The sequence below is a fragment of the Drosophila suzukii genome, chromosome X (genome assembly GCF_043229965.1).
Source record: "Drosophila suzukii chromosome X, CBGP_Dsuzu_IsoJpt1.0, whole genome shotgun sequence".
Classification (NCBI taxonomy): Eukaryota; Metazoa; Arthropoda; class Insecta; order Diptera; family Drosophilidae; genus Drosophila; species Drosophila suzukii.
This window is the reverse complement of record NC_092084.1, coordinates 18,015,602-18,041,241: the sequence shown is the minus strand read 5'-3', so window position 1 is coordinate 18,041,241 and position 25,640 is coordinate 18,015,602. Positions and strand designations below refer to the sequence as shown.

At 39.0% G+C, this 25,640-nt stretch overlaps 3 protein-coding genes across 4 annotated transcripts in view; 2 read left to right on the top strand and 1 right to left on the bottom strand.

The window, feature by feature from the left end:
* Window positions 1-364: 364 nt before the first annotated feature.
* Window positions 365-18,713, bottom strand: Fim (plastin-2 Fim). Of its 2 annotated transcripts, none has more exons than XM_017067775.4 (5): window positions 18,157-18,713; window positions 2,916-4,029; window positions 2,093-2,371; window positions 1,693-1,946; window positions 365-1,576 (listed from the first exon to the last, which is right to left on the bottom strand). In XM_017067775.4, the coding sequence occupies exons 1-5, from the start codon at window positions 18,229-18,231 to the stop codon at window positions 1,373-1,375; spliced, it is 1,926 nt and encodes a 641-aa protein (XP_016923264.1). In that variant the 5' UTR covers window positions 18,232-18,713; the 3' UTR covers window positions 365-1,372. The 2 variants fall into 2 exon arrangements, with proteins under 2 accessions (XP_016923264.1, XP_016923263.1); XM_017067774.4 differs by lacking the exon at window positions 18,157-18,713 and adding an exon at window positions 6,669-7,028.
* Window positions 18,714-20,419: 1,706 nt separating this feature from the next.
* On the top strand, window positions 20,420-24,010 carry Top3beta (topoisomerase 3-beta). The gene is made up of 5 exons (XM_017090583.4): window positions 20,420-20,783; window positions 20,848-21,595; window positions 21,990-23,040; window positions 23,104-23,497; window positions 23,575-24,010. The coding sequence occupies exons 1-5, from the start codon at window positions 20,693-20,695 to the stop codon at window positions 23,925-23,927; spliced, it is 2,637 nt and encodes an 878-aa protein (XP_016946072.2). The 5' UTR covers window positions 20,420-20,692; the 3' UTR covers window positions 23,928-24,010.
* Window positions 24,011-25,474: 1,464 nt separating this feature from the next.
* The window catches only part of LOC108004733 (polyubiquitin-C), a 5,213-nt gene continuing 5,047 nt past the window's right edge, over window positions 25,475-25,640 (top strand). Inside the window, exon 1 of the mRNA XM_017067758.4 lies at window positions 25,475-25,640. This exon is cut by the window's right edge and continues 16 nt beyond it. The gene's annotated coding sequence lies outside the window, so the exon portion shown is untranslated.

The window sequence follows — 25,640 nt, the reverse complement described above, 5'->3', positions numbered from 1 at the left end:
TAAAAACTTCGGCTTTTAAATCTCTAGTACAATTATTTCCAAGAAAAGTAGGTGCTTACATGAGAGCACATAAGGTATGAACACTTAATATAATACAACTTTTTATGAGCGGCTAAGGCTTTAGGGATTTCTACAAGCCCAACGCATTTCAATTGTATAAATAAAATAAATATGCTAAGGGAACGATAAGAATCTTTTGCAAGTAATTGTTTCTAAAAATAAAAAACTTGTGTCAAAAATATAATGGGTATTAGGGGAATATATAAAAAATGTTTTCCCAAATAAAGTGAACGGCTGGATTTACCATACTCATACCAAACCTTTCTGTACTTTCCAAGTATAATTTCAATGATAAACAAACCAGTTTAGTCTTTTTTTAGATTTACTTTATTGTTTTACTTGTATTATGCATATAGTATTACTTCATCTTTTTCTTAATTCGTTTTTTCTCTTGGATTTGTATGTCGCCTCATTGCACTAAAAAATGTTTGTTGCCCTCTCTTTCTACGCCATGTTGGCGCCACCTATTGCCACCTCGCTCTAACGCACTTAAACGCAAAATTATACAAATATGTAAAAAGAAATAGAACAAACACACGCATTGGAAAAAAACATAAACAAAAGCGGCTTACAATTATTTGCAAAAAAATATATATTAAATACAAAATTATTTACTCTGTTTTTTTTCACGATCTATTTTGTTTCTGGATATTCCCGGACCCGATCTTCGTACATTATCTCCCCTTCAGGCAACGTATTTATGCAAAAATATATCGATTTATGTAAATATATATTATGTATATAGGCGCATATCGTAATCGTATATAAATATATATGTATATATATTACAAATTTAATTGTTTTCATTGTTTTCGTCGCAATGTTAATATTATAATTCTCTCTTAATCTTGCACGTTAAACTTTGTCGCTTCGTTTTTGTTTCTTTTGTTTCTTTCGTTTCCTAATTCTTTTTTTTTGTTTAAGGATTTAAAGCGGAAAAAGCAAAACCTCTATTTATAAAATAAGGTTACAGTTGTATAATTAAACAATTGTTAAACAAAACTAATAAAGAAACATCTCGCCGGGCTCGGAAACAGATGCGCGACACTCTAAAATCTGTTTGCTTAATTACAATAGGGGGGGAAAAACTCATACTCAAGTATATAATATATAAATATATAATAAAAAAAATTACAAAAAGTAATCGAAATAAAAAAAAACACAAAAAATGTATTGGTAGCGCAGGAAGGAACGCAATCGAATAGAGTTATTAGTAATTAGCGAATACGAAAAATATACGTAGTTCCCACTTTTCATCCCCATCAAAATTCCGTCCTTTTGTTTATGTATAATTGAGTTGTGGCTGTGGCGCCTAATTGCTGTTGTTGGCGGAGCTGTTGTGGTTGTTCTGGTCCACACTGTCCATGTTGGGCACGTAGTCGAGGGCCATCATGCAGGCGAAGACGGTCATCACCATCTTGGGCTTCACCTCGGTGATGTCCTCGGGCAGGGCGTAGACGCGGGCGCCGATCTTGCGGGCCATGGAGATGGCATACTTGGCATTGGCCAGGTTATCCTGCGGATTAGATAGGCGTTAGTTCTGCTGGTTACCATCTAAACTTAATATCAGGACTTATTGCCTCCATGGTATGTTATCTACCGGCAATTAAACCCATAGTTTGCGGAACTCACCTCCTGTGTGCCGCTGGTGCGCACCAACTCGTAGTTGATGCTGCCCTCCTTGATGGCATCAATCAGATCGATCACGATCTTGCCATCGGCTATGGCCGGGTCGTTGAAGTTACGCAGATGCGACTGTTTGCCAGCCTCCGTCAATCGGTTGTTGACCCACTGGACGATCTCCTTCTCGATGATGGGGTTGCCGGTGTTGGCCAGGCGGGACAGAATGGACAGGGTGTAGGCGCGCATTAGCTGCCAGATGAGGGCTGTAAGAGTAAATACATTGAGAATTAGCGTATTTATTTAAATTAGGAAAGCAAAAGAGCTAAGAATCCCAGTAAAGCTTCTATGAAGGTGGAAATTCAAGGATTTAGACTCTCATTGCATTTCCCCATTGAATTTTAATGCCTACCCAACGTCAGCGTGGCATTTCCATCGTTAAGATCCTGGCCAGCGATTCCGACCAGCGAGAATTTCAGCTGCTTGCCCAGATCCACCGCGTAGTTGCAGTTCTCCAGCTTCTCCATGAACTTGCGCAGCGGGCTGAAGCGCTTGTGCACCCGGCTCCAGTTGACGATGCCCGGCTTAATGACATCGAAAAGCTGGAAGATGACCAGACCATCGGCCAAATCGGAGTACAGCCAGTTCACATGCGGCGCCACGCCCATCGAGTTCATCCAGTTGCGGTAGGCTGGAAAAGAGAAAAAGGATTAATTAGTAAATAATGGTAACCACACACTAAATATTACAGATCCTTGTTAAACTTTAAGTTAACTTTTTAGAAATATTGGAACATAACACACCTTCGGAATACTTCTCAAAAGTTAGGTTCTATATATATAGATTAAACTTTCCCTCTTTTGATAAATGGTCTCTTGACTACGAATTTCTCAGTTTTTATGGCTTGCACTTCCTGTTTAGAGCTTTTTGATAAAATTTATCTTTATATTTATAGGAAGTGCTTTATTTATGTTATAAATTAATGCCTTGGTCGTTGATATCTGTACTTCTTTAAAAATAAACATTGTTGCCTGGTTTTTCCTCATCAATACCTTTTTTATAATGGTTTAAAAAAAGCATTCCACTTGTTTTATTTATTTCGTAATTTAACTAATGATGAATATTATAAAAAAATATTTGAAAACCCTATTTGTCAACTTTTGTACTTATATAGACAGTTGATAAACTACTTAATCAGATATATCAAACAATATTCGACTAATTTGAATACTTACTCTTCTCCTCGCGCGTCTCCTCGATGGACTCGAGTCCCTCGATCTGCTCGGGCTTGTCCAATCCCGGATGGTTGTTGAAAAGATTGGCGACGAAGGCCAGATTGAGTTTATAGACGCCGTTGACGACATCCTGCGGCGTGAGGAAGCTGCGGCAGTTGAGCTTGGCGGCCTGCTGCAACATAATCTCTGCTCGCGACTGCAGGTCCGACTCCCGCAGAGCATCCAGATTAACGTCGGCATCATTGCCGGCGATCTGCTTCAGTAGATGCGAATAGATCTCGGAATCGACGATGTCCGACTGGAAGTTGGTGCATCGCCTCGAGATGCCAGCACGCTCCAAATGGTGGTTGACCCATCGCAGGAGGATGGCCTCCGGCGACATCTTCATCAGATCCTCGAGACGTTCGTTGTCAAAGAGAAGGCCAGCCAATCCTGGACAGCTGTCCAGAGTGATGTGGCTGAACAGACCGATGCGGATGATCTGCCAGAGGAGACCCAGCACCAGATGCGGCTTGCCCTTGGCCAGATCGTGGGCATCGATGTTCACAATGTTGCAACCGATAGCCTGGGAGGAAACCAAGGCCAGGGTCAAATTCTCAAACTCCCGGTAGACCGTGAGGTTCTTCTTATTGATCGCCCGCTCATCAATTGTGTCCGGGCAGGAGTGGTTGATGATTTTGCACAGCAGAATACCATCCTTGATGCTCAGATACAATCGCTTGCCCTCGCTGTCGATGGGCAGCAGATGCTGCAGATCCTTGTCATGGCCCAGATTCGAGTTGATCCAGTCGGAGAAGGCCAGCTGCTCCTCGAGGCGCACCGAATGGGTGGTGCCCTCGGACGAGATGCTCGACATGCCGCCAAGGGTCTCCAGGTTCTCCTTCTTGGAGACGACGGTCTTGAATGTGCTGGCCACATCCTTGCTCTTCAGGTCCAGGCACAGTGCCTCGAACTCCTCCAGATTCAGTTTGCCCTGGAAGGCGGTCTGTTTGCCCTTGCCCTTGTACTCATCAATCATCTCGCGCACCTGGTAGCCGGCCAGCTTGAAGCCCACCTGATTGAGGGCATCCTTTAGCTCGTGCAGGTCGATGAAGCCATCCTTGTTGGCATCCAACTGGAAGAGGGAGAGAAGTTTTTATTAGTATGGATGTTACATATATGGAATTTATAATAAAATTTCTAAAATTAGCTGTCATAATCTCACATATCCCAAAATAAAACATTAGATTTGTAGGACTTATTCATTTCAAATTTTAAAAAAACCACCAAAACAAAAATGATAAAGGATTATTTAGAACTTGTGAAACATACTAAATATAAATAAACAAATGGTAGCAGTGACTATTGCGATAATCAGTGATTATTCATTTCAGTTTCAGTTAAAAAAAAAGAAATGATAATTTTATTTGAACAACTGTTGACCTTTTAATAGTTTCACTTATTCATTATTTAGCTTCCTGGCCTTCTCGGAACTGAAAATGACTTGAGAGGGCACATCAAGCGAGAAAGAGGAGAGATCTATGAGTAATCCTCGGTCATGAGTAAGTTGTCCGTCGATCGCCCCGATCGATCGGTGAGTCATCAATCAAATCCGATAGCCAAACACACGGCCGCATTCCAATGCCCCCACCTGTTTTATCTGCGGAATTCAGTATGCTAAATCGTATTTCCATCTCCCGCAACCTTATCGCAGAACAGTCTATTTGCCGGTCTTATCGAATTTAGTTTCCACTTTTCAGTTTCCAACTCGAGAGGGGCACTATCTTTCACCTGACTGACATATCGCTGATTATCGAAAATTGCTCGTTTCAAATTATACAGTTCAAAAGCGTGAGTGGGCGCCCCAAAAAAATACCCCAGTAATTGAAGAGTCTTGGAAAAAAACTAAAGAAGTGAAAGCCTAAACAAAATTTTGTAAATCACCCGATGAATCAGTTTGAAAATACATACTTAAGAGGCTAACCGCTTAATTAAAAAAATCTTTTAAATATTTCTTATAAAAATAAATAAATGACTAAGAGGCAACCGTTTTAAATACAATTTTTAGTCCTAATGTTTTCCTTTCTTGTTTTTAGCAAGTTTAAGTAATCTTATATAAAAGCAATTTAATCAAACCGTTAAGTCCACTTAGTCTTGATTTTTTCGGTTTCACCACAAGCATAAATTTGATTAGTCATTTTTAAAGGTTGAATGAGATTACTGGTCAATATGCTGGAAATATCTTTGATAAGAAGGAACTTTGGCGGGCTTTATAGATTTCAGATTTCATCAAAATAATATATGATTTTGGTAAAGGTTGTTACAAAAATATTTAAACTCTTCGAAATAAGATTTTTGCATTTATAGCACTTAAAATTGTTATAAAAAACTGTTATAAGGAAGACAAACGGGTATTTTCAGTATAAACTATCTTACTGAAATTATTAAAAACTAACCTTACTCAATAATATTATGATAAATTAATTAATTCTTTGGAAACCAACAAATTTATCCCGAACTTTTTGATGTCTTACCTTATTGAGAAAGTATATACCATTTTATATCATATACATATGCTTTTGTGCGAAAAATTTGATCTATAATTCAACTACCCAACCCATAGTGATCACTGTTAGTTTCCATAAGACCTCCAAAATATTGCAAATTTCCGGGAAACAACACCGAAATGCGAATTTAGGGAAAAACCAAATATTTAGCCAGGCGGTCTCATAAAAGGTACGCTATTTTGTGCCATTTCGCGTATGCGAAATTAGGAAAATAGACGGGAAAAGGGGCCAGGGTGATCGCCGTATATACTGGACTGTGGAATTTATGGCTCATTGGTTGGTAACTCGGTTTGGTAGTGGTGCGTTGATTGCTCCGCTTTTGCTGTTTGTCGATAAGATAAATTTCTGTGCGCCAAAAAGGGAACATAAAATCGAAAACAGCACTTGATTACGTATATGGTAATGATATGATGGGCGGTCCTCGAGTTCTCGAGGGGGGAAAACCGCAAAAGCCATCGATGGTGCTGTTTGTCCTTGGTCAAAAGAGGGAATATCGAATGGGCTGATAGCAGGGAAATATTTTTGGCCAACATGCATATGACTGACATCGAACGGAAGTGATTTTGATTTTCCCTATATAAGTATATTTATAGGGGAAGGGGGTTTTCAATGGGTCAGTTGGGGCGCGTGCTCTTTATCGGAGGTGTTCACTGTAAAGGCCCTGCTGATGGGTATTGGTATGCGTGTCACCTGTCGTCGGTGTTATCGATTAAAAAGCCATAAAGTGCCCCAAGAAAAAAATGATAGGGCAGGAACAAAAAAGAAAAAAAAAACACCAAAATCGAGAGGGAGTGATTACGTGAATTGTGAGTAAAAAAAATACAGTTCGCCTCTTTATTTCAACAAAACTATCAAAATTGAACTTATATTTTGGCAACATTTTTAGAAAGACCAAACCAATTTTTAGTTAAAAAAAATTGGATAGTTTTTAAAGATGATGCAAATTTTTATATGACACTAGTAAATTCATAGAACAATCATTATCATTTAAAAAAAAATTATTTTCTGGAATAACCAACAGAAGACTTTGCTCCAAAAATAATAGCACTTCTTAGTAATTTTTTTTAATAAATACTTCTGTAAGCTTCTTAAGGTATAAGACTTAAAAAATGATTTCATTCCCCTTATCTTGTATTTATTTTAATAAATCATTTGCCCCTTCGCCTTAGCGGCTATCCACTGTAGCCACCTGAGTGGCGCCACCTACGTTGGGGATCAGCTCCTCGAGATTCTGCTTGAACTCCTCGGTGGTTTGGTGCTGCTCTACGTTGATAATATCGGCCATTATTCCAAGGTATATTTGCTCGCGAAATTAACTTTATTATTTACTAAATTCCTTCTTGTTTTCGTTGCGAAAATAAACAAACAACAAAATATTAATTGATTTTCACACAGGTAGTACACACACACACTCACAAACACGAGAGGAAGAAAGAGAACTTAAACTGATCCAGAGAGAGCGACGCGAGAGAGCAACAAAGAGAGAGCCAAGGATTCGAGCTTTTTCTTTTTTATTTAAAATAAAACAACTCCTTTCTTTCTTTCTTTCTCCTTCTTTTTTTTGCTGATTTGCTTTCCACGAGCTAAAGTTGAGTACTAGTTGAGTATTTCAGTGGAACGGACTATTTATGCCTTTTCTTTTATCACAAAAAAAACATACGCAAAAAAAAGCACTTTAATCGAACGGTTCCTTATCAGTAAGAGAGAGAGACACAAGGGAGAGAGAGAAAAAAGAGAGAGTAAAAAACACCTTTTTAAAAACGCGTCATCCTGAATCACAAAAAACCAGCTGAGTTACTCACTCAGTAAAACTCCATACATGTAAGTAAAATGTATACAAAATCTGCAGAAAATTGAAAAAAAATTTAACAAAATAAGTTTATTTTTACGATTTTTTGACTCTCTCCTGCAATTGATAAGTTCCATCATTCGCTCCATTTCTTTCACCGATATATTAATTATTTCGCTCTCATTTTCCGCTCTCTTAAAATTCAGGGTTACCAGGTCGCCAAAAAGGGCAGGGCAATTGAAGGTCCTTTAAGGATCCAATCTAACTAAATCAACTCATTGAGATCTAAAAAATACTCCTCTTTAAGATACTTATGCTCCAAGCGATATTACTTACTTAGGGATTCCGTTTGAAGTTGAATTATGTTGATATTCTTTTTTAATTTATTAATTTATTTCATTCTTAAAACTTTCTTTTTAAAAATATTATTCCTTATATATTTATTTATCATCTCTGAAAATAGTATAACTTAAGGAATAAATACAAAAGTGAATCATCTTTTAAGGAAACTGAAATAAATTAATGTAAGCACTGATAGTTAAAAGGTTCAATTGAGTCATCTCCTGATATCCGGTTTCACCCGTGACGTGGCAACCCTTTTCGCACCATTCACAAGAGTCCAAAATCGCTTTTAACAAATTGCTTACGCATCAAAAAGTTTTTGGTTAAATGCAATACCACTCGACGGGTAAACTTATAGAGAGATAATGGGGAAAATGAGCGCAAAAAATACCTGAGAGAGGGACACGGTATTTAAACGTAATTGGTTTTTTAATAGCCATTATATCAGCGAGTGAATTATGTGGCAATTGTCATTTCAGTTAGGTTATAACTTGTAGAACATAAATCTGATTCCATCAAGATAATGAATGTTTGAGTCGCGATTAGACAAGGAAATGCGACAATAAAAGTTTAGGACTTCCTTTACAACATAAAATTGTATTAGGGGTTATTGAATAAACTTTAAGGGATATTTCTAGAAACTATAGTTCTCTAAGGGGTTCCGAGTTCCGATGTTTTCTTGTAGTGTACCTATATACGGTGGTCAGTAAGTAGTATTATCGATCAGTTACTGGCGATGACTAATCGCTGGACATACAAAGACTTTTGTTGTCTGTTCGAAAGTAGTGGCACTCCTCGATCAACCGATAAATCGAACTAAATAGAATAAACCCAGCTGAACAAACTGCATCTTTTGTTATTATTTCCCGCGATGATAAAACAGTTGTCATTACGTAATATTATCTACAAGTTTGTGTAAGTGCAGCTGGCTAAAGAAATATTGCCAACACGATCAGATTGCATAAAATCTGTTTTTCGGTTATGCTAAGTAGATGTCTTTACAATTCTGGACTTGACGTTAAAAATGAATTAATTAAACAACCCATTTTTGGCTGGTGTATAAATTTATCAGTCATTAACCTTATTAAACAATGAAACTTCCCTCGATAATTAACCCAAATTGGTAGCTCAACTGTTATGATTTAATAGGTATTTACCTCAATTAATGACATGAGTTTATTTAGCTCTACAATTAACACCTCTAATACTTCTACTGTTTCTTTTTTTAGAACCAAAATATTTTCTATAAATATTTTAAGTTCTTAAAAGGCACTTTAAAGTTTGAATAATATTTTTACTGACAGTAAAAAATCAAAGACCAGAACCGCACACGCCTGACCTCAAGCAACTTTCTACAGGTTCACTTTTGGTGTCACCGATGTTTGCTAACCCTTCACCTGTACACTCGGAAAAAATGTATGTACTTTAAATACAAGTTTTACAAAACACATTAAATATTATATTGTCAAAAGCAACAGGTTTCTTTAAGAAAAAACTGGCAAAAATGTAATTATTCCTACTTAAAACAACAAAATATATAAGTTAAGCATAATATATATTATACATTTTCCAATATAGAGGTAAATTTTTCTCCCTGTGTAGGTTCTCTACTTCTTTTCGAACCCAGAAGAGAATTTAGGCGGCAATCATAATTATGACAAACAACGCGCGAAATTTTTGTTAATGAACGTTTTGCCTTGTTTTTTTTTTGTTTATTTATCCATTTTGTTACTTTTTACCAAGCGTCAATGTTTGCGCCGCTATTCGGGGCTTAGTCACTGTCATTTAAAGGCAATTTACGGCAAATGAAGTTCATTAGCAGCAGCGAAAAGCTTCGAAAGAGGGAAAAATGCTAAGCGGCGTTTATAGTTTTTCAAGTTTTGTTTGTCCCGGCTTTTAGAGGGAAAAATGTTTGAGTGACGTAATGGCAAATGTCACCTGGCCGAGAAAACACACTAAGTATTTGTGTCACTTTTTTTTCGCTTTCGTTGAACCGGTTTTCGAGTCCAAAAACTATGAATTCGTATGCTTGTCACGACAAGTGGACTTACCCTAGCTTTTGCATATCAAATAATGCCGTGCGATAATGCAACTATGGTTGTTCAAAAACCCCCCTCCCCCGTTCCACGACCCAACCAATTTAACCCATTCCACCCACTTTTTCAGTGTGTCGCGACCTCGACAACAAAGGCAGCATTACATCAACATCAACAATAAACCATATAAAAAGGCAACAATACAACGCCCGCTGATTGAACGTGAGTCAACAGCATTCGAAACATGTTAATCAGCATTGTTTGATAGATACTCGTACCGCTTTATGCATATGAGACCCCACAATAAGTAACCGAAGTAACCCCTCTGCTCTGCGGAGGTCGAAATAAGAAATAGCTGTTCAAATACAGGCAAAGGAAATCAATTGAACAGAAATTAATAATGCGCCTATGCCGATGATGATATGCTAGATAGTTGTTTACCGTTGCACGGCCGCAAAAAAAAAACTATCCAATAGATACTATATGAGCGTACACCCTACAAAGGTAAAAAATGTGGTAGATGCATTTTTGAAGAATAGAATTGTTGGTAACAAAATCTATGTAAGATTACTATTTTAAGATGAAATGCTTCAAAAAATATGTTTTCCAAATGAAGATTACTATTTTAAGATGAAATGTTCCAAAAAAAATGTTTTCCAAGTAAAGATTACTATTTTAAGATGAAATGTTCAAAATAAAATGTTTTCCCATTTAAGATTACTATTTTAAGATGAAATGTTTCAAAAAATATGTTTTCCAAATGAAGATTACTATTTTAAGATGAAATGTTTCATATCATTCATTACATCTTTTTTATCTTTTTTCATTTTATTTCAACATTATACATAGAAACTGAGTTGCCTATAAAATAAGATTATTTTCTATCACTATTTGTTAGATATGAAGCTTTTAGGATTACTGGGAAAGCTATCCTTTCAACAAATGCTGTTTCCAAAGAGCTATAGATGTAATATGTATATGAAGCTTAAGATGGACTGGAGGTACTAAGTCTAATTTAGAAATGTCAAATTTCCCAAGTTCACAGAATTCTGTAAACAACTTCCAAAAATAGTTCAGATCGAAAATATAATTTTTTAATTGAGCCTAAATAGGTTCCAAGTTCCAACCTGAAAAGCTAAACAAAATAAAAACATTTTTTGAGAATACAAAAAAAATTCAATGAAAATTATAAAAAAAATTTCAGATCCATAGAAATGACTGATTATAGCTTTATTAAATATACAAACCCTATAGGCTAAAACAGATAAGAACCGATTTTTCGGAAGTCGAGTTATTCCTAAGATAAAAAACTTCAAACACTTTTGTCGCCTGGCGTGTCAATCGGTGTCAGTGCGTTACTTTTCGTTTCTCTTGACGTTGTTGTGGTTTTTTTTTTGGTTTTGCTGCTGTTTTTCTGGTTGTTTGCCGGTCGTTGTTCGCATTCAACTTGGGCTTCGTTGTCGTTTTATTTACTTTTTTTTTGTTGTTTTCAACTTTGTCGCAGTCAATTGAAATTTGTAACACGTAAAGCAAATTTTGAGTTTTCGCTTGTCTGCGATTACTCGCAACTTTGAGTGTAATAAATATTTATGTAGAAATTTTCAGTGCGTCCAGCCAGCGCACGCAAAGAAAAATGTTAAGTAAATTGTATAATCAGCAGTGACACATATCCGCCAACTAGACAGAGGGACTCGCCAAGTTGTGGGCGTGGGTTCAAAGACAACTGCTCGTAAGATAATGGAAATATTGGTTGAGTTTTAGGGCTTTATTAGAGGGTATTTCCAGCAAGGATTGGAAAAACCACACATCTTTGTAGTCAAATTAATAAAACAAATGCCCAGTAAAATCGTAATTAATCAGAAACTGATAAAATGGTTTATAATGTGATCAGAAATAATAAACACTAATTGCTTCAATCAATAAAGCGCGAATAATAAATATGCGAAGCCAATTTGGGATCATAATGTTTTATCATTTCATTTGGAATCATATTTATATTTTATAACTAAATCTTAAAATTCTCTTCCCTTTCCCAAATCATTTATTGCTTTAACAGGTTGGTAACTATTCTATTGACCTCAACTATAAGTAAAAAGGTGGGATAAGACAGGGCGATTCCCATATGTTTTTCACTAAAATGTATTTGGTGTTTTGTTTCCTTTTTGCCAAAGCCACGCCTTGTCGACTGATTACACTTTCGTGAGTGATATATAATATGGGAATTAGTCAGGGCCCAGGATAAATTACCAAGGCTGAGTCATAAAGGCCACTTGCTAATTAGGCGAGCGAACACCCCCAATGAATTGAAACAGACGCCACAAAGTATCATATGAAAATGTCATTGATCATTTGTGCGGGTTCGTATTACAGTTCTATTAAAATTTTTAAGTTTTCTTTAGGTTCCTAACGAACAGGATTTAAATGCCTTTATAATTTAGGTTCCTAACGAACAGGATTTAAATGCCTTTATAAAACATGAAAATAAGTAATTAATAAAGTAATAACGAACAGGATTTTAAAATGCCTTTATAAAACATGAAAATTAGTAATTAATAAAATAAAAAAAATTAATAACCCAAAAATATGTTGCCCATATAATAGGTGTTTCTACTAAAATGTAACATCTAAATAGAAGAGTAGATTAATTTTTTATAAATATTCTTATTTTACTAGTAACTAATAATCATGGTTATTAAATTAATAATAATTGAATAATTCATTTTAAATAGTAGTTTCATGTTTTTGAATCTTTATTCCTTTTACTTTTAATTTTATCTACAAACAACTAAGTAGTATAGCATTTTTTCCAGTGCTCTGCTAATTGAATTGCACACACATTGTGGCCATTCAATTGTGTTGCTAAAGGAGCGTTTAGTTCGGCTAATGAACTAGTTCCCCGCTCGGTTGTGGGTGTTAATTGTATTGGCCGCGCCTCAATGATTTCCCATAGCAACATAACAAAACAATGTTTCGTCAAGTGTATAGAGCACGCGACCACAAGCGATCTGTGAAAGTCAACGCTGCACTTCATTATGACAAATTTACTGTTAATCGACGACACAAAAAACACTGTGGAAAATGTGGGGAAAAGCGGAAAGGGGTGAAAATGTAGGAAAAGGGGAAAAGGGGAGGGGGGACGTTACAGTCCGGTAAATATTGGAAATGAGCCACTAAATCATCCGTGTCTCTGTTTACCATACCCATATCCATATCCCCCTTTTCGCTCTGTCTCTTTCTGTGGTGCCAAGTGAAAACCGAAAATGGCAAAAAACTGATAAAAAGAAATGACAAACAATCCAGCGCTGCCCCCAAAAGGTAACTGGCCAGAGTTCAACAAACCCGACACGCAAAAAAACAATCCGAAAACGACCAGGGAAGGCGCCCAAAAATGGTACCCGGGATTTGAATACCCTTAAGGAAAAAATAACATCAAAATTAGTCATATATCGAAACTTATATTATAAAAGAACGAGATATTATATTTCTAACCTTACTTGTCTTGGTCATAATAAATGTCTTTAAATATCTTACAGATCCTATTATATTCATAAGTAAAACAACCATGTTATGTTTTAATATTATTATGGGTTTAAGATTACAAGGATTATTAAATGTGTTATGCAACACAAATAAGATTTATAGTATTATATGGAAATATAGAACATATTAGACCATAAATACTGGCTTAAATTCAAGACAACTTTAAAAAAGGAGTTACCCCTAGCAAGAGTATAAAACGAAAGGAAATAAAATGTGTCAACTTAAGCAAAAGGACAACCAAATAAGCGAGAGAAAAAGTGGTAAAGTGAGGGAGAAGTTGCATTAATGCAGCTGCAACTTATCGCACATAAAATGCAATCAACGCATTACGAACACTTTCACTCTTGATAGCGAGGCACAGTGTAACTATGGGGAATTCCGAACAACTTAATGCAAGAAAATACCATCTTTAACAGAGATGATATGTGTGAATTCCAATTATTTTTCACAGCACACACTCCCAAGGATGGCGAACATTTTTTTTTTTATTAAAGACCCATATTCTTTAACGACATTTTAAATGGCTGCCAAATAATTTTGAACATTCGATTTGTTTACTCCCCAATCACGTAACACTTACGTGTTTCTTGGGCTTTATAAACACACAGTCTTTGGGATTGAATGATATCATCGCCGTTTGATCACGACCCACTGTGCGGCACGACTTTTGATGGACACTGTGTGCGTTTGGGTATTCAAAAATCTTTGGCATGTGCATTAAAATGACAAAGAAATTGAAAAGGAAATAAATAAAGAAAGCGTTTTTAGCGCTAAGTGCCCAAGTAGCCTGCACTCAAAATGCACTTGAAGGGCCTGAAAACAATGTTGATAAAAGCCAAGCTGCAGCAACATCCCCAAGAATTATATTCGGAAAAGACAACAATAAGTGTTGTTTTTTTTTGTGTGAATGGGAACACACTGTAAAAGCAGGAAAAAATCGAGAAAGAAATAACAGCAGCAGCCGCATCCGAAAGACCTAATAAACGCAGCCAAATGAATTATGTGCCTGCCCATCAACTTTGGAAAACAGCAACATGCAATGCAACAAAGACGGCGCACAGCTGCGGCTAAGATAATAGCATCCATAAAACCATAAATTTCGGGGCTTATAAATGCGTATAGATGCCCGATTATACGCTATTAGAGCGCTAAATCGGGCATACAATATGATTCTTGGTTTAAATGCATTTTCAACACACCTTGAAATTGAAAGAAAATTGTCGGAAATTTGAATACTTAAAATTTCATTTAATAACCTAAGGCTTTTGAAAAAAAAATCCAAACAAAAATTACTCATTGATGTATTAATCAAAATGCTAAAATGTATACCGTCATTGTTTATCAAGTATGCAAGCCCGATAAACCATAAAAACACATTGCATATCTCCTTCACATCGGGGCACTCAAAATGCGGGGCTTTGCGGCAATTAACACTGACACTCCCACGCAGAACCCGAAGTGAAATAAAAACAAAAACTCCAGAAGAATGGGAAAGAAACACAGAAACCAGAGACGTAAACGAAAGACAAACAAAAGCAACGCTTTGTATGTGGGTGTGGCAACTCTGTCTGCTGGCTGCTTGACATAAGCAAATGGCAACAATGTGCCACTCACATGCGATAAGCAATAATCCTGAAAGCAATCGACGGATCCCTAATACCCTAAACAGGATAGTTTCTAGGGATAACCACAAGAATATTAAATCATTCTGGTTATTATATCAAGCAATTGCTTTTAAATACTTGAAAATAACTTTAGGGTTAATCCTAATATAAAAATAGAATATTATTATAATATCTATAAAATTCCTTAACTTACGAAAGATTTATCACACTATAAGTATTCCCCACAAAGGGAATAGACATAGACTTAGTCACCAGATAGCAATTTCAGCAATATGAATCGAAGTCCCCGTGGGATAAACGAGTTTGCTTACGATAATTCCAATACCGTCGTAGTATGCAACCTTCATTGAGAAAATAAAAAGAGTACGGAATTGTTTATCGTATTCGGTTTTTTTTTTCAATTTTTTGTTGATCTCAAGCAGTAGCATTCCGTATTAGTCATCGCAGCATTCAACAACAATAGTGGAATAACGAAAACAGATTTCAGCTTTCAAGTGTCAATCAGCACAGTGATTGTTCCCCGCCCACACAACTCCCATCCCATTATATATGCCGTTTTCCAGTATTTATCCTGATCTCGTTCGGGATCTGCGTCTTGCAAATTGGTCCGTTGGCCAAGCAGATTCATTGGAGTGCCGAGCACAATGGACCGTATTGTTCGTCCGATTAACGCCAAACACGCGTGCGACAGGAGCTGTCTTAAATGGTACACTTTGAACAAGATTGGGTGACTTAAGTGGATAAGATTAAGATAAAAGATCATACCAAGCTTCAGTTAAACATTGGATCCTAAAATCTGAGATTCTGAAAACTTGAGTCAATCCAAAATTCCTCAATCTTTCTCCCTGGAACTTTCAAACCCCATTTCTTTATGCCTGAACAAATTCCGTTCTTTCCCCTCCGTTGGCAATTGCAATCAAGCAAAGTCTTTTTTATGTCTTCCAGCATATACGGATTTTTATGGCCTGCACTCGAAGGCAATTGCAGCGTGGGCGTTTATTATTTCTCTCTTTTCGGTTTTGGAATTGCCGGGAATTACGATCTCAGCGAAAACTCAAACCCAGAGCGGGTTACAAGAAGTCAGGCGAGCAAGAAATCAGCAAGAAACAATTGTAAACTATTAAATGTGTGCATAAAATTGAACGAAAATTGCTCGACTCTGGTTGCCCCTTTGAACCAAGGTGACGAATGCATAGTGGGTCAAAAAAGGGGGGGATTACTTAGATCTTGGTTAGTAAAAATAAAAAAAAATAAAAAAAAAATAGAGTGCTTTTTTAACACGCATTGTATAGTAAAAGTAATCTGAAAGTTTTTAAACTAACATTGCAGAAATAATATTCTTAAGTTTAACCCTTAGTTTTAACCTTCAGTTAAATTGAAAGGTTGTAACTTAAGTTCCTAACCTAATTCCATTAACAAAATTGGATAGAAATACATCTAACCAATTATTCCCTTAAGATCAGAAGTTATCGATTAACAAACCTCACTAACCGATCCGATAGACATACTTTCTGTGGTTTGTTCAGAAATTCCTACTTTTAACCCCTACTTTAAGCCCACTGTGCGACTTGTCTCGGGTTGAGAGCAGATATCTGAATCTGAATTGAAGCTGCGGCCGAGCTGAGACGTAGTTTTTCACGCTCTCCCGGTGACGGGGCTTGTATATGTGCCTTGGCCTGTGATTTTTATTTTTAGTTTAAGCAGAAACTGGTTTTCCATGGTATTCCCTCCACTGCCCCCCCTTCATAAAAAATGGGGTGGCAGCAGAGCGACTTTTACGTGGTGTCATGGTATGGAAATAAATGCACGTTATATGCTAACGTTATAACGCTGGCCTTGCCCAAATATTATTCTCGCGAAATTCACGAGAAATATTCGTCAAGTGAAAGATGGTTTGCTGCCGCCGTCGATTTTTTTTTTTTGTGTTTGCATGTTTTTCGCGATTTTTTTTAGTTTGTTTAGTATTAGTCACTGTGGGAGGATGGGCAGCGTCGTTACCTGCGGCATTGAACTTGCGTTTTTCGACGCATGCGCTGCTGTTTTTAATGATTTTGTTCTTGGTTTTGCAAATGCAGAGGGCACCACCCAAAAGAGGGCTTTTTTGTAGATATTTTGAGGGAAATTCTCCCGCTGCGATAAGAAATATTTGCCTACTTTATCAAGTGGGTAATTACCAAAATACATTGTCTACAGTGGAATTCGACGATAGTGGCTTTTGGTTTATCTGTTTTTTGTCTCTTTATGTTACAAGCTCAATTAATAATATTAACATTTAGTAATTTTATAATTTTGTATTTCAAGTTTCTGCATTGTTACTTTTTTTAACCACTGTATTCTACAAAATACATCAAAGTATCTATTGTATTTACTTCATCATATTCATTGAATCTAATCTATCAAAATCTTAATCTATCAAGAGCTGGTTTTCTATCAATATTTTTCATCAAAGTCACCTAAAAAACGAATAAAAATATATAAGTAAAAAAACCTTTATTTTTAAAGAATACTTTAATTTTGCCTGATAACGTTTTTTACTGGGAGAGCGGGAGATAAGAGATGCGGGAAAGGGAAACTTGTTTGCTCATCTGCTGGCCCCCTTCCACCCACAACCACGCACGCGCCCCCTCTCCCTTGCACTCGAACATGCAGCACCGGGCGCAGCGCATTAACCGTTAGCTGGCGATGCTTTGCCTCTGCTTCTCTCGCTCTTCATAGTCTCTTTTCAGGGGCGGGTCAAAGGGGATTGTTTCTTGGGGGAAAGAAGGCTAGGTATGTCGTTATCAACAAAATATACTAACTTTATATACTACTCTTGCTACTCTTAACCTCTTACGATTTTCTTTGTAAACAACTCGTAATTATTATGACCATTTCCTAGTTCAACATAAAATCTAAAGAATGTATTTGGAGATATTTACCAGCTCTTAAACTTGTTTTTAAATTAAATTAAATTTTCCACCCATTTTGCATTTTTGAAATTTAACGGATCCCGTTGCTTTTACTAATTAGGAAAATGTTTCAAAACAGTTTGACCCCTCCTAGAATTCAACTTTAGTTCCGCCCCTGCTTTCCTCCTGCTCCTTCCTCTTCTTCTTCTCTTGAGTCCACTTCATGGGGGGTTGCTTTGCACTGTTGAAGGCCAGCGCCGCAGTCGCGGTCGGCGTCGCTGCTCCCCATTGTCAACGCCGACGCCCACATGCACCGCTTAACGGTTTTCTTCCTGCTCCTCTTGCGTGTGTGCGTGAGTCATTCAATTTGAATTATAATAATTTGCCACCTTTTTTCCTATTGATTGAATATTGCCATCGCTATTGCCATTGCCCCAACAATTATCTCTTTTCTCGCTACTTTTTGTCATCTCACCTCTATGAATTTCTCCTTGATCTCGGCCTTTTCATCAATGGACAGCGTTTTTGTGAATTTGTTTAGTGTTGCCATTTTCGCTGTGTGTGCTTTTCTTCTTGACTTTCTTAATTATTTATAACTGCCGCAGCCGATTGGTTATTATTTTAAATAAATTATGCGTTTATTATCAATTTCACTTTGTCGCCGTTTTCGCAGTCGGCGTTTTTTCTCCTTTCTTATTCTCTCGTCTTTTTTAACCGCGCGCTCCTTTTTCTATATGTATCTGTGTACTTGTGCGTTGGTGTGTTAATTTTCTTAAATTTCCTTTGATTATTTCTTAATTTGCACCCACACACGTTCGATTGTGTTTGTGATTTGGTTTGTTACTGGCTTTCTTACCAAAAAAAAAAATGGTTGGTTTTAAAACCTCTTTGTTTATTTACAACTTCAACCGAGAAAGCTTTGTTTACGAGCGTCCTGATTCGTATTCGACCGGCTACTGTGCGTGCGAGGCGTTTTTGTTAACAATATTTAGCAATTTTGTTAGGGCGACGCGACGAAGTGGGTGAACAAAACAACAATGCGCACTAGAGGTGCAGCAACTTCGATGGAGACATATATCTATCGATGTTTTCTTCATTTTGCAACCATCGCTGTTTAATCGTGACTATCGACGCTTCCACATCACTAAAATGTTGTACTAACAGAAAATGTTAACACAGTGCTGTCAATCTTGCTATTTTCCCACTGGATCTAGTTTTTCTACTAGCTAATGAGCGATGTAAAATAGCTATGTACATGGAGTTAGCAGTGCAACTTTTGATTTTCAAACTTTTTGCATAAGAAACCCATGGCAACTCTGTTACATTTTAGTATCACCAGTTTGAAATATTTACTTTATAATCGAATTTAAAAGTTTGTTTTCAGTTATTCTTAACATGTCAATTATTTTAAATATTGAATACTTCCGAAAAATTTTACAACTGCTCCCTGCAGTTTGAAAATTCAACCGGAAACATTTAGGGTCGTTGTGTTTTTGTTGAATTCCACAATTCAAAAATTCAGATTTTTCAGAATATGTTTTGCAAAAAATGATTGGGATTGTTAGCTAAGGATGTAAGCTGCTCAAAACTGTCGGTCTTTTGGCTGTTCGTCTTGACTTGGCTAAACTACGATTGAAAAACCGTTAAAAAATGAACATTTTTGACCAAAATCTGAATCCCAAAACAAGAGGTTGCATCACCCTTTACAAAAAATGAAAAAATGGGTCAAAAAATAAATTTCCTTTAAAATAATAAGGATTGTTAGCTTAGGATGTTAGCTGCTCAAAACTGTCGGTCTTTTGGCTGTACGTCTTGATTTGGCTAAACTACGATTGAAAATCCGTTAAAAAATTAGTATTTTTGACCAAAATCTGAATTCCAAAAATAGATGATGCAACCCCTCACAAAAAATGAAAAAATGGGTCAAAAAATAAATTTCCTTTAAAATGATTGGGATTGTTAGCTCAGGATGTTAGCTGCTCAAAACTTTCGGTCTTTTGGCTACGTCTTGATTTGGCTAAACTACGATTGAAAAACCATTAAAAAATTAGTCTTTTTGACCAAAATCTGAATCCCAATGCAAAAATGCAAAAAATAAATTTCCTTTAAAATGATTGGGATTGTTAGCTAAGGATGTTAGCTGCTCAAAACTGTCGGTCTTTTGCCTGTACGTCTTGATTTGGCTAAACTACGATTGAAAAAACGTTAAAAAATTAGTACCAAAATCTGAATCCCAAAAAATGATGCCCTTAAAAAATGGTTCATTAAAAATATACTACCTATATGCTCCTAAAATGTACAATTTTGCCATAGATGACAAAAACAGTTGGGAACACCCGATATGTTGTAGGATGTGCCTTAAAAGTTCAGATAGCTGTTGAACTATTGTATTCGACACAGTATCAGACATTAGACACAGTGAAATATTCAACTTTCTAGTTTTTTGCGAAGCTAACAAGCGTTCATCCAAATTCACTCAGGGGATCTGCTATTTCTTTAAACGGATTTGGTCGATGTGAATACTAGATTTTAAAATTAAAACAACGTTGTTTATATCGGGGCTTGCCCATCGCTAGAAATGTTAACTTCGGACATGGCTGATTCACCCTTCTGACTTAGCCAAGATATCCTCCCGCCATAGCGGATACACCATCCTGATGACTTAAAAACGCAGTGTGGCCGAATCGTATTTTGCAGGATTTTTCGAATGGCCGATAACGATTTCGATAGGCGCTGATTGTAGTAGGACTTTTTTAGTGCCAACAAAAATGCCCGTGCAATTTGGTTAAATAGGATTATCGGGACAAATAACGAAAACATTGCGGCCGAAGTGCGAAAATTGTGCACTGCGAAACGGAATCGACGAGCCCGAAACGAAACCGGCGAGGCGCAGCTCCCCAGCGAGCCAATCCATGCGAGAGAACAGATCCAGTGGGCAGTCATCAATCGCCGCGGAAAAGTCATCAATTATATTGGCCGTTCCATTGTAGGATTCTAGGATTGTTGGGGCCATGAAGAGCGTGCTGATGGTGGCCGAGAAGCCCTCGCTGGCGGCATCGCTGGCGGGGATTCTCTCGAACGGACGCTGCACGGCCAAGCGGGGTGAGTCCAGCTGGCCGGCTAATCCCCACAAGTCCATGAATAATCTAATCCTAATCCCCTCCAGGCACCGGCAATGGATGCTCCACGCACGAGTGGACCGGCAACTTCCGGAACGAGGGCAGCGTCCACTTCCGCATGACCTCCGTCTGTGGCCATGTCATGTCGCTGGACTTTATTAGCAAATACAACTCGTGGGACAAAGTGGATCCCGTGGAGCTCTTTGGCTGTCCCACCGAGAAGAAGGAGACGAATCCCAAGCAGCACATGCGCACCTTCCTGGCCCTTGAGGCGCGAGGCTGCGACTACTTGGTCCTGTGGCTGGATTGCGACAAGGAGGGCGAGAACATCTGCTTCGAGGTGATGGACGCCGTTCAGCATGTCATCCACAATGTGTACAGCAAGCAGGTGACGTACCGTGCCCATTTCTCGGCCATCACGGACAAGGACATCAAGGGTGCCATGGAGACGCTGGGGCATCCCAACGAGAACGAGGCCAAGTCTGTGGACGCGCGACAGGAGTTGGATTTGCGCATTGGCTGCGCCTTCACCCGCTTCCAGACAAAGTTCTTCCAGGATCGCTACGGCGACCTGGACTCCTCGCTCATCTCCTACGGTCCCTGCCAGACGCCCACGCTGGGTTTCTGCGTGAAGCGGCACGATGACATCCAGACCTTCAAGCCGGAGAGCTTTTGGCACCTGCAGCTGCTCGCCGGCCAGCCGGAATTCACACTGGAATGGGCACGTGGCCGGGTCTTCAAGAAGGACATCGCCATCATGCTGCTGAATCGCGTCAAGGAGCACAAGGAGGCCACGTAAGATTGTCGGTCACTAAGGGCGCCAAATTATCCATCTTTAGGGCACATCTCTGCTTGATTAGCGAGTCTATATATAAGCATGCATTCATGCTTTTCGCGTCTGTTTCTACCCACGTTTCTGTCAGACTCTTTTTTGCTTTCCAAATCTGATGACTACATCATCCGCTTGTCATAGAAACGATCATGCTGAATTAGCATAATTTCTTTGGTCTCAGAGACAAATGCAAACAAATCGATGTACTGATGATTTAAGCAATTTACGAACAAGAGAATATCTTCTTTATACTTTATACTTAACAGCAAGGGAAGATGGAAATACTAGATACCAGGGTATTTCCTAACTAAGCTTAACTTTACCAATTATTAACCAAGGCCCCTTTTCTTCTTTCAGCGTGGAGAGCGTTGGCAGCAAGGAGGCTTTCAAGAGTAAACCGCAGGCCCTAAACACCGTGGAGCTGATGCGAATTTGCAGCTCCGGGCTGGGCATCGGTCCCTTCCAGGCGATGCAAATTGCGGAGCGCCTGTACACGCAGGGCTACATCAGCTATCCGCGAACGGAAACCAATCAGTATCCGACTAACTTCGATCTGCCGGCCGTGCTGCACGTGCTTAAGCCATCGGGGGAATTCGGCGAGGAGGCGCGCGCCATCCTGGGCGACATGCAGACGCCGCGGAAGGGCAAAGATGCGGGCGACCATCCACCGATTACGCCGATGAAACTGGGAAACCGCAGTGACTTCGATCGCGACACCTGGCGCGTCTACGACTTCATTTGCCGGCACTTTATGGGCACGGTTTCGAGGGATCTGAAGTATCGAGTGACGACGGCCAAATTGCGCGTGGGCATGGAGACCTTCAGCTGCACTGCCAATGTGTTAATGGATCCCGGTTTCACAAAGGTAATGACCTGGCAGGCCTTCGGACGGGATGAGCCGATGCCGCCGTTTGTCCAGGGCACCACGGTGGCCATCAACGATGTGCGACTGACCGAAAGCCAGACGGGGCCGCCCGACTACCTCACCGAATCGGAGCTGATCACGCTGATGGAGCAGCATGGCATTGGCACGGATGCCTCCATTCCGGTGCACATCAACAACATCTGCCAGCGCAACTATGTGCATATTGAAAATGGACGCAAGTTGATACCCACGACGCTGGGCATTGTCCTGGTCCACGGCTATCAGAAGATCGATCCCGAACTGGTGCTGCCCACCATGCGAACGGAGGTGGAGCGCATGCTAACGCTAATTGCCCAGGGTTCGGCCGATTTCCAGGATGTGCTGCGTCACGCCATCCAGATCTTCAAGCTGAAGTTCATGTACTTTGTGAAGAACATAGCCAATATGGACGCTCTGTTCGAGGTCTCCTTCTCACCGCTGGCCGAGTCGGGCAAGGCGCACTCGCGCTGTGGCAAGTGTAGGCGCTACATGAAGTACATACAGGTGAGCCGTCCATATTTGACCACCATGCTCCCATATAGTAACCTCTCAACCCTGCAATTTCAGACGAAACCCGCAAGGTTACACTGCTCCCATTGCGATGAGACGTATGCCCTGCCCATTGGCAATGTAAAGGTGTATCGGGAGTTCAAGTGCCCGCTGGATGACTTCGAACTGCTGGCCTTCTCAACCGGCGTCAAGGGGCGATCGTATCCGTTCTGCCCGTACTGCTACAATCATCCCCCATTCAGCGACATGCCCCACTTGGGGGGCTGCAACACCTGCACGCACGCCACCTGCCCACACTCCCTAAACACGCTGGGCATCTCCAGCTGTGTGGAGTGCCCCACCGGGGTCCTGGTGCTCGACTGCACGCTGGCGCCCACCTGGAAGCTTGGCTGCAATCGCTGCGACGTAATCATCAACTGTTTCAAGGGAGCCACCAAAATCACAGTGGAAGGTGGGTCATGATCATCAGAGAATCTGCCATCTTGACCTTCTTAAATCTAACAAAATTGTATTTCCTCGTTTTTGCAGAGGCCAAGTGCCAGGAGTGTGGTGCCCAGCAGGTGAACGTGGTCTACAAGTCCGACAAGAGCAAGTTCAAGGACGGTAGCGAGGAGAAGAGCGGCTGCATCTTCTGCTCCACGGACTTCTCCCACCTGGTTGAGAAGCATCGGGCGGTGGCATCGAGACCCGTTCGCAGTGGCGGCGGATCGCGGGGCGGCAAGGTTGGTCGTGGGGGCGGAGGAGTTGGTGGACCGGCTGGTGCCGCTGGAGGAGCGGTAACGGCAGGCGGCGGACCTGGTCCGGGGGGCGGGGGGCGTGGCGGACGCGGTGGTCGACAGCCCAAGGATAAGATGGCCCAGCTGGCGGCGTATTTCGTTTGAGGACCCTGGATTGCATTTACAACAACAAAAACTCGAGAGAAAACACAAAGCCGAATAAAAGAAACGAAATTTGTATAAAGAAAGTTGCTTATTTTTGGATTGAGGGTTTCAGTTTGGAATAAGTTTTGGTTAAAAGCTTCTAAATTGGAAGTGCTGTGAAAAAAAAATTTAACCGAGGTGCCATATGAATTCAGCGCTAAACTATAAGATCTAAAAATTTAATTTTTTCTTATCAAGTTTGAACAATTTTCTTCTTTAGAATCTTGAATATTTATTTTTGCTATTATGATATATGGAAACTGTTTCATAAAATTGTATATAAAGATATATATGTGTATGTATATTTAATTTCTCTAAAACCTAACTTTAACTCATTTGAAATTGAATAAATCAGCAAACAAAGAGACCCCTAATTATTTTCATGACTTAGGATTTTTGCATCAGATCCAAGGGTTGTTTTTGTGAAAATGTCCCATGATTCACACTATTGTATGTATACATACATTTGTATCTATATACTTTCCATATTTTCATGGTATTTTAAACTATTGTTTTATATTATAAAAAGACTGGTTTGGGTAGTTGTTTGTGTTGGAAATGTGCGTATTTAGAAAATTCTAGGTCTTGGCGTTTAATATTTATCTATTGGATATTAATAAATTACAGAAATTATAGGTACAAACATTTAACTAAAAACCTTTACCTTTTCAACATAAAATATTTATCCCTTTAAAATAAAAATGTTATTTTGAAAAAAAAACTAAGAATTTCAATATCAAATAGTTTAAACACCCTTTAAATTATACATATGTATGTATGTATAAAAATAAAAAAATGCGCATTGGGAACTAATTTAATTTTTAAGGGGTTGTGGTTACATCAAGGGTTAAGGTGCTGACATCAGTCTACATCCGATTTCATCAGCCCAATTCATTCCAGGAACTTTCCAGATGCACGCACACCGACATGCAGGTGCAGAAATGTACATATACATATATGTACTATGAACGGGTGGGGAAATTGGATGACTGCCGTAATAAAATGCGTACGTGTGTGGAGCTCTCTGTCTAAAGGCTGTTGACCAAAGCGAAGACAAATCTTCCTAGCGGCGTCAAAACAAACAAAGGTCGTTTAACTCGCCAAACAAAGAGCGTCACAAGATGTCCAGGCATATACATACAAATGTACATAGCTAGAATACACACACACACATACACTTACGAACAGCTGCGACCAGTGCTGGAAAGCGATAACTCAATTATCGATAGCTCTGCCATCCCATCCAATTGGAGCAAGCGAGACGGAAGATCTGCTCTAATGCACTACGCATTTCGCTTTCAATGCCAAATTTTACATATTGCAACTAGCAAATTGATTGTCCTTCATTGTCCACATACTCTTGGCAATGCCAAATCCTAGTCTTGGCCACTTAGACAATCGAAATACCCCTATTTAAATCTAAACAAAGCCAAATAAATCGAACAACTACCCGAGAGTGAGCAGGACAGCAGGCGGCGACTTTCCAGTCAAAGTGCCTATAAATACCAGTGTGTAGCTCTGTAACGGGGCACTAGCTGTGGAAAAATAGTAGAGAGCGGACGTGAACGGAAAAGCAAAAATAAGAAGCAAGTTTTTGAACATCAAAAAGTTTTTTTTTATTCAAAAAGTGCAGAACAATACAATTTTGAGAACGAAATTTGGTTTTTCTTGTGC

Excerpts from the sequence above, each read along its gene's own strand:
- Fim (XM_017067774.4), bottom strand. The coding sequence starts at position 6,746 with ATGGCCGATATTATCAACGTAGAGCAGCACCAAACCACCGAGGAGTTC. Across the intron at positions 2,372-2,915 it reads GGAGACGCGCGAGGAGAAGA|CCTACCGCAACTGGATGAAC; the intron begins GTAAGTATTCAA and ends TCTCTTTTCCAG. Across the intron at positions 1,947-2,092 it reads AAATGCCACGCTGACGTTGG|CCCTCATCTGGCAGCTAATG; the intron begins GTAGGCATTAAA and ends TTACTCTTACAG.
- Top3beta (XM_017090583.4), top strand. The coding sequence starts at position 20,693 with ATGAAGAGCGTGCTGATGGTGGCCGAGAAGCCCTCGCTGGCGGCATCG. Across the intron at positions 21,596-21,989 it reads AAGGAGCACAAGGAGGCCAC|CGTGGAGAGCGTTGGCAGCA; the intron begins GTAAGATTGTCG and ends TTCTTCTTTCAG. Across the intron at positions 23,041-23,103 it reads GCTACATGAAGTACATACAG|ACGAAACCCGCAAGGTTACA; the intron begins GTGAGCCGTCCA and ends CTGCAATTTCAG.